The sequence below is a fragment of the Pseudonaja textilis genome, chromosome 18 (genome assembly GCF_049901715.1).
Source record: "Pseudonaja textilis isolate UNSWEBS1 chromosome 18, rPseTex1.2, whole genome shotgun sequence".
Classification (NCBI taxonomy): Eukaryota; Metazoa; Chordata; class Lepidosauria; order Squamata; family Elapidae; genus Pseudonaja; species Pseudonaja textilis.
The window spans coordinates 2940494-2953335 of record NC_142007.1 but is presented as its reverse complement, the minus strand read 5'-3'; the positions used below and the strand labels follow the sequence as shown (position 1 = coordinate 2953335).

Here is a 12842-nt window from a genome sequence, read left to right as displayed (position 1 = left end):
CCCGAAAAAAGGGCCAAAGCCTGACCTGCTCTGTCCGCCTTGAGCGTGTCCCACACGTTGCAGTTGAAGTCGTCGTAACCGGCTAGCAGGAGACGCCCGCTCTTGGAGAATGCTACGGAGGTGATGCCACAGATGATGTTGTCGTGGGAATAAACCATGAGCTCTTGGTCAGCACGGAGATCGAAAAGCCGGCACGTGGCGTCGTCGGAGCCGGTGGCGAAAGCGTTGCCATTGGGGAAGAACTGCGCGGGGAGAAAGGAACGGATGGGAGCTATTTAGCAGGAGGGTGGTTGGCCGTCGTGCAGCCAGCCAGAGGTTCAGCCTGGAGCTGGCATTTCTGTCCACCTATTGGATCCCACCCAAAGATCCGGGATGGGCAGGTGTCGCTGCTTAATAATATGGAAGGATTTTTTTTAAAGCATACTGGTTTTGGTTTTTTTTGCTTTTAATGTTTTATTTGTATGCTCTCAGCGAGGGACATGGGCAATTCCTCAATAAGATGATGGATGGATGGATGGATGGATGGATGGATGGATGGAGAGAGATACAAAGATAGATATATAGAGATAGACAGATCTAGAGATAGATACAGAAATATAGACAGACACAGATAGACATTTCAAGAGATGGACAGACAGAGAGATAGAGATAGAGATACAGACAGAGATAGATATAGACAGATAGATAGAGATAGAGATACAGACAGAGATAGATATAGACAGATAGATAGAGACAGAGACAGATAGACACAGACATAGTGATATAGACAGAGACAGACACATATATATACAGTGATATAGACAGAGATAGATATAGACAAAGACAGATAGAGATATAGACAGAGATATAGACAGAGATAGATATATATACAGATAGAGACAGATAGAGAGAGAGAGAGACAGATAGACACAGACATATATATATATAGTGATATAGACAGAAACAGATAGAAATATAGACAGAGATATATATATATACAGATAGAGACAGATACAGATACACAGAGACAGATATACAAAGACAGATATACAGAGATGGACAGATCTAGAGATAGACAGACATAAATATAGACAGAGATAGATATAGTGATAGAGAAAGACAGATAGATAGGACGAGAGAGATAACAGAGACAGAGAGATATGCATAGACAGATGACATAGATTAGATTAGATTAAGAGTGGGAAGAGACCTTGTAAATCATCTAGTCCAACCCCTCACCCCGAAAGACAGATGATAGATATTAAAGATAGGTATGATAGACAGACCAAGCAACGGCCACCCGCCCTTCCTACGTACACAAATGGCATTGATGTCCGACTCGTGGCCGGTGAAGGTCTGCCTGCACATCCCTTCTCGGACATCCCACAGCTTGGCTGAGGCATCGCAGGCACCAGAGACGAAACACTTGGAATCTGGCGCGAGGGAGAGGCTCATGACATCGCCGGTGTGGCCGGTGAATGTGGTGGTTTGCTGTCCCGTTTCTATGTCCCACAGGGCGCTGCGGTAGGGCGGGAGAACGGAAAAGCCGCCATCAGAACAACCGAGTTCATCTTCCCGGCGGGGGGGGGGGTTCCCCCTCCCTTTAAACCTCTGCTGGATTCCCACACACAGGTCACATTTTGTAAATTTGCAAGCTCTCTCTGACTTGCAGGCTTTAAAACCGCGATGGCGAACCTGTGGCACGCAGAGCCATTTCTGCCGCCACGCAAGAGGTCGCCCAGAAGAGCCCCACTGCGCAGCCCCCCCCCCCGCCAGCCAGCCGATTGTCAGGTATCTGCCGTGCAAGGTTGAGCTCAGACTTCCATCCTTCCGAGGTCGATAAAACGAGGACCCAGATTGTTGGAGGAAAGAGGCTGACTCTGTAAACCGCTTAGAGAGGGGCTGTAAAAGCACGCTGAAGCGGTATATAAGTCTAAGGGCTATTGCTATTGCGGTTGATGTGAGATAAACTTGATGCCTGCATCGATCTGCAGACATCAAAACAGAGATGGAGTCAGGGGGATAAAAAAAGGAACAGAGTAGAAAGGGACTTCTTCGACTGCCATAAAAATCTTGATTAAATCTGGGGGATAAGGAGTGCTTTTGCCTAGTATTTATGATCAAGGAGGGATCGGAGGCGAGTTCCGCAAGGGTTGTATGACTCCTAATGATAAAAGGCACAAGCTTCCATCACACACACACAAAAAAACCCCTCCTGATTTCGGGGTGCTAAAAATAAACTCCTGCCTGAACATTGGTGCTCGGAGTAAAAACAGACCTCCTCCTCCTTCCCTTTTTATGTTTCTGCAGGATTTTCAAGGCTGGCAGGGGAGAGAAGGACCTCGACCGAATTGTTTAACATTTTGTTTTGAGCTGCGGGAAAGGCTTCGACGGCCGTTGCTTCCCGAGCACGGATCTTACCAAGTGGTATCTCCAGAGCTGGTCACAATCTGATTATCATCCACAAACCGGCAACAGGACAAATAGCCTGCAAAAAAAGAGAAAGCGAGAGATTGTTGTGGGTGGACGGCAGCGGAGTAGGACAGTGAGGAAGAAAGGGGACCAGTCTGGGAGTCTGGGGAGGACTCGGACAAGGGTCCTGCGGCTGATGCAGAGATGGGACTAGGACCATCTGAGAGTTATGTGCTGCCTCCGCAGCCTCCGGAGTCTGGTGAGGCAGAGGAACAAGGGGAGCCTGTTCCCAGTGCGCGTATGCATAGAGCTGCCAGAAGGCAAAAGCAGCAAAGACAAAAGGGGCAACTCGGGAATAAGGCTTGGAGGTGATTGGCCCTCCCATAAGGTATAAAGGAAGTGCAAAGGTAGGAAAACCTTGGCAGGAAGCAAGGTCGATTACTCTGATCGGTTTGGACTCTGAAAGCTCCGTGGTGAATTTGTTCTGTTTGGTTTTGGAAAGACTAATTGGGACTTTAGGTGTTGGCAGCACTTCAAGTCAGATGAAGGTGCATTCTTATCAGACTTCTCCCGAATAAACTTTTGCAGACGTCCCTGGGATTAATTATAACCGGTTAAGTTCTGGGCTGTGAATGACGATAATTCACAGCCATTGAACTAAAATAAAAGGGTTTCTGGATTTTATGTGTGTTGGTTGGTGTCTCAGGAAGCCTTGGTCAGAACAGAGATGGGTATATGTGTGTCAAATCCTTTGAGGTGGTCCAAGCAAGGAACTGAAAACCATGAGAACAAAAAGAGTGTGAAATGGGGCAAAGCTCGCTTAACAACAGAAGTTGCGGGCTCAATTGTGGCCGTAAGCTGAGGACTACCTGGACTTTCCAGGGAATTAGGGAGGGAATTAGGGAGGGTCCCTTTTTAACACTTCCCATACCCCCATTCCTTTGGAAGGCTCTTATCTGACAGCTGCCCTGGCTGCAGCTCTTTCCTCCTTCTGTCTCCCAAGGTTATTCTCACAACCCAAAATGTTTCACTCATCACAGGGAACTTCCACATCCATATCCTTGGGTTCATTGTCGGCCCACCCACCCCATTTCAACAGCGAGGAACTAAGAAGGGACACGTCGACGCCAGACTATCTCAGGACAGGATCTGATCCAGTGAGATATTTCAGGGTAGCTTCAAATAAACCAAAGGCCAGAGGAGAAACTGTGTCATGCCCCTGTTGGGAGACTGACTCCGAGGGAGAGGAGGAACAACCAATAGGGAGTGGGAGTGTGGCTCCAGTGGTTGTGGAGGAAAACTGGGGAAGGGCACAGGCCAGATAGGCATTCAGAGGAAGACGCAGGCCCATCCCCTCTTCATCCTAGGGCACGCAGGGAGGAGCAGATAAGGGAGAAACGTGAATGGCATGGTCTACGGGGGAGGAAGGGGCCCTGATCCCCTTCATGGGCTGCAGCTGTGAGGACTGGTTAAAAGGACAAACTGCACATGGCCCAGTGCTTGAAGCAAAGTGTGCATTATTCTTGTCAGAGCTTATCTGTGTTTTGGCTTCCTCCCAACTGTGGTTTCTGCGTTATCTGGTAGAAGTCTGCAATTAATGATCCTTGCCTGCCGTAGTAATTCCTTCACTGTGGTTTGTGTTGGGGTTTTTTATTTCAAATTAACTTTACTTTGGGTGCGGACTGCATTTACTCCCTCCATAAACTGCGTTCTTTAAGTTTGATTTCCAGGCGAGGATAATTGGACATTGGGGCCCAAGTTGGAGGCATTAAAGGAACCTTATTCTATTTCTGTGCCTTGGTTATTTCTGTATTCCACCCTGGATCATCCCAAACCCCTTTGCCATAAATATTATCCCCCACCTTAGCTTCAACTCAGGCTTATTCAGGAAAAAATGATCCCATCTGACTCTCTCACCTGTAAACCTGGCCAGGTTTTATAAATAGCTCTTTATTACCGCCCTCCCCGCGAGCTGTTCTCGGAGTGCTGCTTTTTTGTCTCCATCCAAAAAGCCTGCAGCAGAGCGAAGCCAGCGGGACGCAGAGCTTTGCTTGGGGAAGGTGGGGGGAGGGATCTCTTTTAAGGACTGCCAAAGGTTTTCCGGAGCCAAGCTGGCAAGTGGGAGGAAGAGTCCCTGAGCTGAGTTGCACCTTCTTAATTTTATTTATATTTTATTTTTTTCTGCAAACAGAAAGCGCAGAGTAAATTAAGGGGCGGGTGGATGTCGCGGTGAGCAAGGGGGCTTGTTTGCTTTGTTTGCTCACAATTCCATATTTAAGGAGCTCCGTAGAACAGAGGTGGGTTATGGGCTATCTCTAGGGACCAGCGCCCCAAGGAGCGGTGCACAATTCTCCCCGGGCTGTGCTGGGATACATTACAAGCCTAATCTTTGGCGATGCACCCATCTTTATTCTTCGAGTTACATTTTGCTTTTCCTCTAGAATGGGTATTGGCAACCCGCGGCCCTCTGCTGCGGCTACTTGTTGGGTGATCCCACCATTGGCTAGCCCTGCCCGTCACCCTCCCTTCCCAGTCACTCCTTGCCTGGCCTGAGATGGTAAAACCCCAAAAAACAGAAACGAGAGGGAAGGAGAGACGACTGGGAGCCACGAAACCTGGGTAGGTGTGGCATGTGTGTGTGTGTATCATGTGACTGGGTGGGAGCGTTGTTGAGTTGGCCACACCCACCCGGGTTTTGTGGCTCCCGGTGTTTTCTTTTCTGTGGGAAATAGGTGCAAATGGCTCTTTTGAGTGTTGAAGGTTGCAGACCCCTGCTCTGGGAGAAGGATGTCCAACCTTGGCAGAACCCTCATATATATATATTTTTTTCCTATTCAGGCAGAACATCCTGACACGTGGCTGAAACCACTCATTATTGAATCCCTGGTCTCCTGCAGGAGCAGAATAACTCTTGTTATTCTATACTCTGCCATTGCTGAGGAGCGCGGGCGAAACCCAGACAAAAACAGCGCAAGAATGGCTTCAGCTCATCCAAAAAAACCTGGATCGTCGGTTACAAAGGATAAACGTCTCTGTTAAACTATAGGAGGTCAACGACAGCTCCACGGGATTGCTTTCCCAATTAGTCTGTCACTCTCAAGGTGTGTCAAATCACTGCCTTCACACCTGTTATGCTCTGCAAGAATAACGAATGTTCCCAAAGGAATCCCACACAATCCAGAACGACTAAAAAAAAAGGAGACATTAGCGGTCCTTTTTAATCCTGAACCCTTTTCAAATCCGACACCCGAGACCGAGATTCATATCCCATCTGCTTATCCTCTTAAAAACGTTCATCCTTTTTATTAGCACTCTTGAATTTCGTCACGCTGAATTTTGTTTAATGGCCTGCAAGTGGACAGAGGCAGATTCGGAGATATTCCCAATACATGCAGCCCTGGGGAGGAAGAATTCCGCTGGATAATCGTTGCTAAGCCTATTATGACAAAAGTGAGACTATCATCTTTTTAATGGCACCCGGGGGAGGGGGGGGAATAAAAATAAAACCCCCAGCTGTTTGGGGTATTGAACAGCTTAATCTCCTGGGACAGATGTAGCTGACAGCTTTAAAAAATTCAGCTGTCAGTAGTCAGTTCTCTATCTCTTTCTCTATGATTGGGGGTGGAAAGTGGCCCCCAAGCTTTTGGGCACGAGGGACCAGTGCCATGGAGAGAGGTTTTTCCACGGACTGGAGGGGCTGCATCCTGTGGGATGGGGGTTCACTTGTTTGCGTGGACTGGTTGCTGGCCTGCCGTGGACCGGTGCCAGTCCATCGATCGGGGGGTTGGGAACTCCTGCACCAAGTAATATCTTGCAGAACCAGCCCCCAGAGATCCTTCTTATCATCTTCTTTTAATGACCCCATAATCCCTTGTGGGGTGGAGTCTGGGCAACTGAATGGAGCTGAGTGTTTACTGGCCGGATGCCCTTCCCTGTCGCCAGTGTGGAGTTTTGTTCAGCAGATATATTCTCATTGTGCCCAGAGAGAGAAATACCTGCCTCTACCCAGGATTGAACTCACGGCCTCCTGATTGTGAGGGGAGAGCTCCACGTCTAGGCCACTGCACCACTCACCCAGAGATCCTTCATGTATCCTAGCCAAACTCCCTGTCTCTACGCTGCATTCAATCTGGAGAAGTGACGTTCACACAACCACAGAACAAGGAGGCAGCCAATTTAGCTGCCTTTTTAAGAAGCCAGGAGTGGTTGCGATTGGTAGATTTATATTCCCAGCATCCCAAGATGGCCGGGGACTCTGGGAGTTGAAGTCCACACATCTGGGAAAAGCAAAATACTGAACTGAGCATCTACCTGTCCCAGGAATTCTGCTCAGGAATTACCACCTGACGTAAGGTGAGCTTTCCCTTGAGTTGCCACAAAAATAACCCAAAATTTGGAATATATTTTGAAGCCGCCCAACAAACAAGCTGATGTTTCCAAGAATGGACCATCATCCAGAGGTCAAAAGGAACGGAGTCTGGATGAGAGGTGGACGTACCTGTATGCCCGGCCAGCTCACGGCTTACTCGGACGTTGCCTTCACGTGTTTTCAAGTTGTAAATGGAACAAATGTTATCGAGACCACCGCAGGCCACGTAGTTCCCGGAAGGGGCGTATGCACAGGTCATGACCCAAGACGAACGCAAAGGGATGGCATGAACCTAAGCAAAAACACGGGGGGGGAGATAATTTAGTGAATCAAACAGGCTTACAGGAGGCGGGGAGATGTTTCGCTGGCAGTTCAAGGGGCAGGGATGTAAATTTCCTGGCAAATTGGACGCGGGTCCTGTTTTTACCAATAAATTACCCTGAAATAAGACAAAAGTTGTTTGACAAAAATGGAACCGCACTGCTGTTCCTCTCAGCCCAGGAAATGAATTGTGATTTCTAAACGTCATTGAGATGCTGCTTTTTAAGCCCTTATTTCTATTGGGCAGCCACTTAGGGAAAAGGCCTCTCCTGTGTTATTTGGCTTTTGCTAGCACTGAATTGCTTGCAAAGGGACTGCTTACCTTCTCCTATTTTTCCCCACCACAGCCCTGCGAGGTAGATTGGACAGAGAGACACTGAGTGGCTTGAACTCCCTGAGGGAGCTTTTATGGCTGCGGGGTGGGGGTGGGGTGGGGGGGACACGAGAACCTGAGTTTCCCTGCTCTTAACCTTCACTACTTTAAGTACTATACATGCTGGTACATGCTGGTTTACTAGTGTTGCATGAATTTGGGGAGGAAATACACTGGAATTGAGGAAAGACAGCTCTCTAATGGGTACTTTAGGGAACTTTGAGAAAACATAGCGATAGGGAAAAAATGACAAGGTAAGTAGCTCTGTAAGATTGCAAACGATTAGTAATTTCTATTTCCTGCTAGAGTTCCCTATTTTTTTTACCCAGCTAGAAGCTCTTAAATGTAATATGAATCTACTGCCAGCAGCAGAGGCTCAACTTTTCTGCGGCTTCAAGAAATAATTATTTTTACCAAGATAAATCAGAATATTGTAAAAGTATGGAAAAAATTCTACGTATGGAGGGACATGAAAGGAAATCCATAAAATTGAACTTAGAATTTAAAGTGAAATAGAACTCATGTTTAAGGATAAGACCTAAAATGATACAAAGCCTAAATGTATAGATGTATGTATGTATGTATGTGTATGTGTGTGTGTGTGTATAAATGTTCATATTTTCTTTTGATTTTTTTCAAATGTAAAATGTAAAGACTGAAATGTATGTCAAAGAAAGTCCACCACGTTCAATATTTTTAATGTTTATTTTCAATAAAAAAAAGTTAAAAAAAAAGAAATTATTATTTTTGGCTCACTACTAAAGGAGTAAATGGGCATGTATCTTAACTCTTCACTAGGGCTGTAGCAGTCTTAAAAGAACAGAGGCTTTATCGAATCAAGTTGCACTGAAGTTTGAATTGTTTTGCTGCAATTCAAAAACAAGAAAATTGGCTCGTCTCTCACCTTGTTTGTGGTGTAGCTGTCCCAAATGATCAGTTTTCCATCTTGTGATGCACTAACCAGAAGCCTAGAAGGGCAGACAAGGGAGAATAAATTGGGTTTTTTGGTTTTGGTTTTGCTAATCATACAGTGAACTGGTCCAGACTGGCCCCGATCAATTGATTGAATACTTCACAGCAAACTAAAGTCAGCTTAGCTTTAACCTAGGAACCGTGTCAAGGGCTTCGACGCCGTTTATACCCTGAAGTTTAGAGGGCAGCCATCTGCACATATCTTTGTTTAAATGGCCATTTAACCATCCAAAACTCAGCCACGGGAATCGCCTGTACGGTTAAGTCCTTGAATCACGACTACAATTAGAACCAGAACTTCCACCGCTAATAAGAGCGGCTGCTAAGCCAGCCATGCCCCAATTTTGCGACCTTTTGGGGGGCTCATGGTCGTTAAGTGAATCTCAATGCCCACTGAATAAAGCACATGGTCGTTATGCAAATCTGCCTTTCCCACCCCCATAGATTTTGCGGGTTGGAAGTCAAGAGGGGAAGGCCACGAACGGAAATCATGCGACCTTGTGACGTGCCAGCGGTCGTAAATCCATGGCTGAATTTCGATCGCGTGGCTGCAGAGACGTCATAATGGTTGTAAGCAACTTTTTCCAGTGCTGTTGTAACCTTGGAACAGTCACTAAATGAACAGTTGTAAGTTGAGGACCACCTGTATTATACAACGCTGAACACCTGGGAAAGTGTATTGATCAAAATGGATCAGAATCGGTCTGAAAGTAACTGTGGGGAGGATCTGCTGATATTTCTACCTTCAGGTCTTTCTTTTCTATGAGATGACAAAGAAGCGGGAATCTGTACAGAGCTTAACTCTGATTGTAGTTATTTTATAGTGTAAATGCTATTTATCCCTGCACAGCGTGTCATTATGTTGAATTTACATATTTTAAATGGAGCTTATAAACTTTGCTTATGTAATTAGCATTTTAACTTTAAGCCTGTTCTATGTTTGAATGCCATTGTGACACAGTTCATAAACATCAGTCAAAAAAAAATACGAATAACACGGATTAGTGGACTTGAAGAAACGAAGTCGAGTCCTTAATAAGATTCTTTTCCTTGGATTAAAAACAGCCCTCTTGAGAAGGAGGAGGAAGAGGAGGAGGAAGAAGAAGAGGATGAGGAGGAAGAAGAAGAGGAAGAAGAAGGCAAGAAAGAGGAGGAAGAGGAGAAGAAAAGAAGAAGACAAGAAGGTGGTGGTGGAGGAGAAGGAGGAGGAAAAGAAGAAGAGGAGGAGGAAGAAGGGAACTTACCTGGAATCAGTTCCCCAGTGCATTGCATAAATTTTGGCCAAGTGTCCTCGCAGTGTTCTTCTAGTGCGCATCTGTATACGACCCACAGGATCAATGTTGGCTGTGATCTGAAAAGAAGAATTGCACACAATATGTCAAACAACAGCAACGACACAAAAGTGTGCGAGAGAGAGGGGTGGAGGAGAGAGGGAGAGAGGGGAGAGACAGGGACAGGGAGAGAGAGGGAGGGAGAAAGAGAGAGAGAAATAGAGTGAAGAAGAAAGAGGGGGAAATGGGGAAAGAGGCAGAGAGAGAGGAAGAAAGGAGGGGAAAAGAGGGAAATGGGGAAAGAGGCAGAGAGAGAGAGAGGAAGAAAGGAGGGAGAGGAAGAGTGGGGAGGGTGAAGGAAGGAGGGAGAGAGAGGGGGGGAAAGAGGGGGAAAGAGAGAAATGAAGGAAGGAGGGAGGGAGAGAAAAAGAGGGAAGGAAGGAAGGAGAAAGAGGGACAGGGAGGGAAATGGGGGAACGAGGCAGGGAGAGCGGGGAAGAAAGAGATGAAGGAAGGAGGGAGAGGAGAGAGGGTGAAGAAAGGAGGAGGAAGGGAAGGAGAGATGGAGGGAGACAGAGCGGGGAAGGAGGCAGGGAGAGAGGGGGCAGAAAGAGAGAGATGAATGAGGGGGGAGGGAGACAGAGGGGGAGAGAAAGAGACTGAGAATACACTATAGCAGGTGTCCAACCTTGGCCACTATAAGACCTGTGGACACACACACACACACACACCAGTGCAGACCTTACCTGGGCCAAGGTAGCGTCAGCACAGGCTTTCCTAGCATCCTGTAACGAAGAAGAAAAGAACGTGTGAATGCTTGCAGGGGAGAAACGGTCAAACAAACGAAAGAAACCACAACACACTTCCGGCTTCTGCTTTAAAACGACCGTTCGCCGTCCCGGGGCTGCATCCCGGTGGAGAAAGGGCGTAAATACCTCGGAGGCGGGAAGCCCTTCTCTATGTATCAGAGGCTTATAATCTGCTAAGAATTTAGGAAGCCTATTAGAGCCAGCCTCTCCCTCGATCCAATGGCAAAAAAAGGGGGGATTAGGAGGAAGGCAGGGGACGGGTACGAAAGGTTTCAGACAAGCTAAGCCGGATAATCCCTTTATGAAACCCCCTTTCCGCTGGGCATCGCAAGCGGCAACCATTCTGCCCAGTGCCCACGTTGGTCTAAATGTTAAACAGCTACTTTCCATTTTATCTCGTTTACTCATGGCTAGGAGGGAATTCCATCATAGATTTCAATCTGGCGGGGAGGGATTTAAATATGATATTCTGCTGCTCGGCTGGCTCAAAGATTAGCATTTTAAGGCAATCTCGTCTCGTCGATAATGAAGTTAGGTTCCCTTGCCCTAATACAGAGCAATAGTTTCAATACTGGCCAGGAGTCCCTTTAAGAACAGTCGTCTCCCAACACCTGAGGCATTTTAAGATGTGTGGACAACTCCCAGAATGCCCCAGCCAGCATGGGGGTTGGAGTCCACACATCTTAAAATGCCTCAGGTATTGGGGGAAACACTGTTTTGAGAAACGGGAGATCTGAGATCCAGAAAGAATTTCCCCAAAAGCTTCTGCTGGATTTTGATCTGCAAATAGAGTAGAGTAGAGTAGAGTAGAGTAGAGTAGAGTAGAGTAGAGTAGAGTAGAATAAATTAGGAATAGAATAGAACAGAATAAAACATTGGAATGAAGAATAGAATAAATTAGGAATAGAATAGAATAGAAAATATGAATGAAGAATAGAATAAATTAGGAGTAGAGTAGAGTAGAGTAGAATAAATTAGGAATAGAATAGAACAGAAAATAGAATAGAATAAATTAGGAGTAGAGTAGAGTAGAATAAATTAGGAATAGAATAGAATAGAAAATAGAATAGAATAAATGTAGAGTAGAGTAGAGTAGAGTAGAGTAGAGTAGAGTAGAGTAGAATAAATTAGGAATAGAATAGAACAGAACAGAATAAAACATTGGAATGAAGAATAGAATAGAATAAATTAGGAATAGAATAGAATAGAAAATAGAATAGAATAAATTAGGAGTAGAGTAGAATAGAGTAGAGTAGGGTAGAGTAGAGTAGAGTAGAGTAGAGTAACAGAGTTGGAAGGGGCCTTGGAGGTCTTCTAGTCCAGGGGTCGGCAACCTTAAATACTCAAAGAGCCACAAAGGTCCTAACCGGAAGCTCCTCATTTGATTTCTGGAGCCGACCGGCAGTCTGGTTCCCCCACCGTAGAGTCTCCTCCTAGCGTGGCGGCCTTTTTGCTCTCCCTGCCCCAACCGAAAGCCCTATCAATTGTGGAGCCGACCGGTGACAGGAAGCTGCAGCAGAGGGACAAAAGAGCCACATGCAGCTCCAGAGCCGTCGGTTGCCGACCCCTGTTCTAGTCCCTGCTTAGGCAGGCAACTCTATACCGTTTCATATTCTTGGGGTGGTCATTCTGTGCTTCCTACAATCACTGCCAAATTGTCCTTGGTGGCTTAAATACGTCCGTGGGGCCTAAGAGATGCTGAAAAATGGACTTTTAGAGTAGGAAAACCAATTTCAAGGCCATTTCAATGTGGTCGTTATCTTAGCCCAACCGTGTCTTTCATTCCGTACAATTCTTTCATTTTAATGGTTTTTCATTTTAATGAAAACATCTACCGCAAGTCCATTTAGGTACTTTTACCCCCGCCCTCAAAAGCCCAAATCTTTGAAAATTCTATAAACCAAAGAAGATCTCAGGGAATATTTCACTGAAGAAAGAGAGGAAACGGAAGTGAATACGTACTCGGATTTGGTTTTTTAGTTGTTCGGCCTCCTGGCGTAACTGATCGAGCTCACTCATCTTCCCAGGCTAGAGGTGCGCAGCTTCGACACTCCTTAAAAGCTTAAAAACCTACAAAATAAATAAAAAAGAAGTGTGACTCAGCTAATCTTTTGGTCATCTAACGGAATATATAGCAAATTAAATATTTATACTGACATGCACGCACATCCTCCCAAAATCTTGGGCTGAGTACAGGTAGTCCTCGACTTACGCCTACAGTAGAGGCCAAAATTTTGGTTGCTTAGCGAGGCATTCGTTAAGTGAGCTTTGCCCCATTTTACGACTTTTCTGGCCACAGCTTTTAAGTGAATCACTGAAGCTGTTAAGTGAGTAAC

The 12842-nt window shown here is 46.1% G+C and overlaps 1 protein-coding gene across 6 annotated transcripts in view; it reads right to left on the bottom strand.

The window, feature by feature from the left end:
* The window catches only part of GNB1 (G protein subunit beta 1), a 43888-nt gene that overhangs the window by 3295 nt on the left and 27751 nt on the right, over positions 1-12842 (bottom strand). For all 6 annotated transcript variants that reach the window (XM_087915018.1, XM_087915020.1, XM_087915021.1 and 3 more), the window contains 8 exons: positions 12469-12576; positions 10444-10482; positions 9671-9777; positions 8359-8422; positions 6890-7052; positions 2401-2467; positions 1297-1498; positions 26-242 (listed from right to left, as the gene is read on the bottom strand). In XM_087915018.1, coding sequence (XP_087771144.1) covers positions 26-242; positions 1297-1498; positions 2401-2467; positions 6890-7052; positions 8359-8422; positions 9671-9777; positions 10444-10482; positions 12469-12525 — 916 coding nt within the window. In that variant the 5' untranslated portion in view covers positions 12526-12576. The remainder of the gene's footprint in view (positions 1-25; positions 243-1296; positions 1499-2400; positions 2468-6889; positions 7053-8358; positions 8423-9670; positions 9778-10443; positions 10483-12468; positions 12577-12842) is intronic.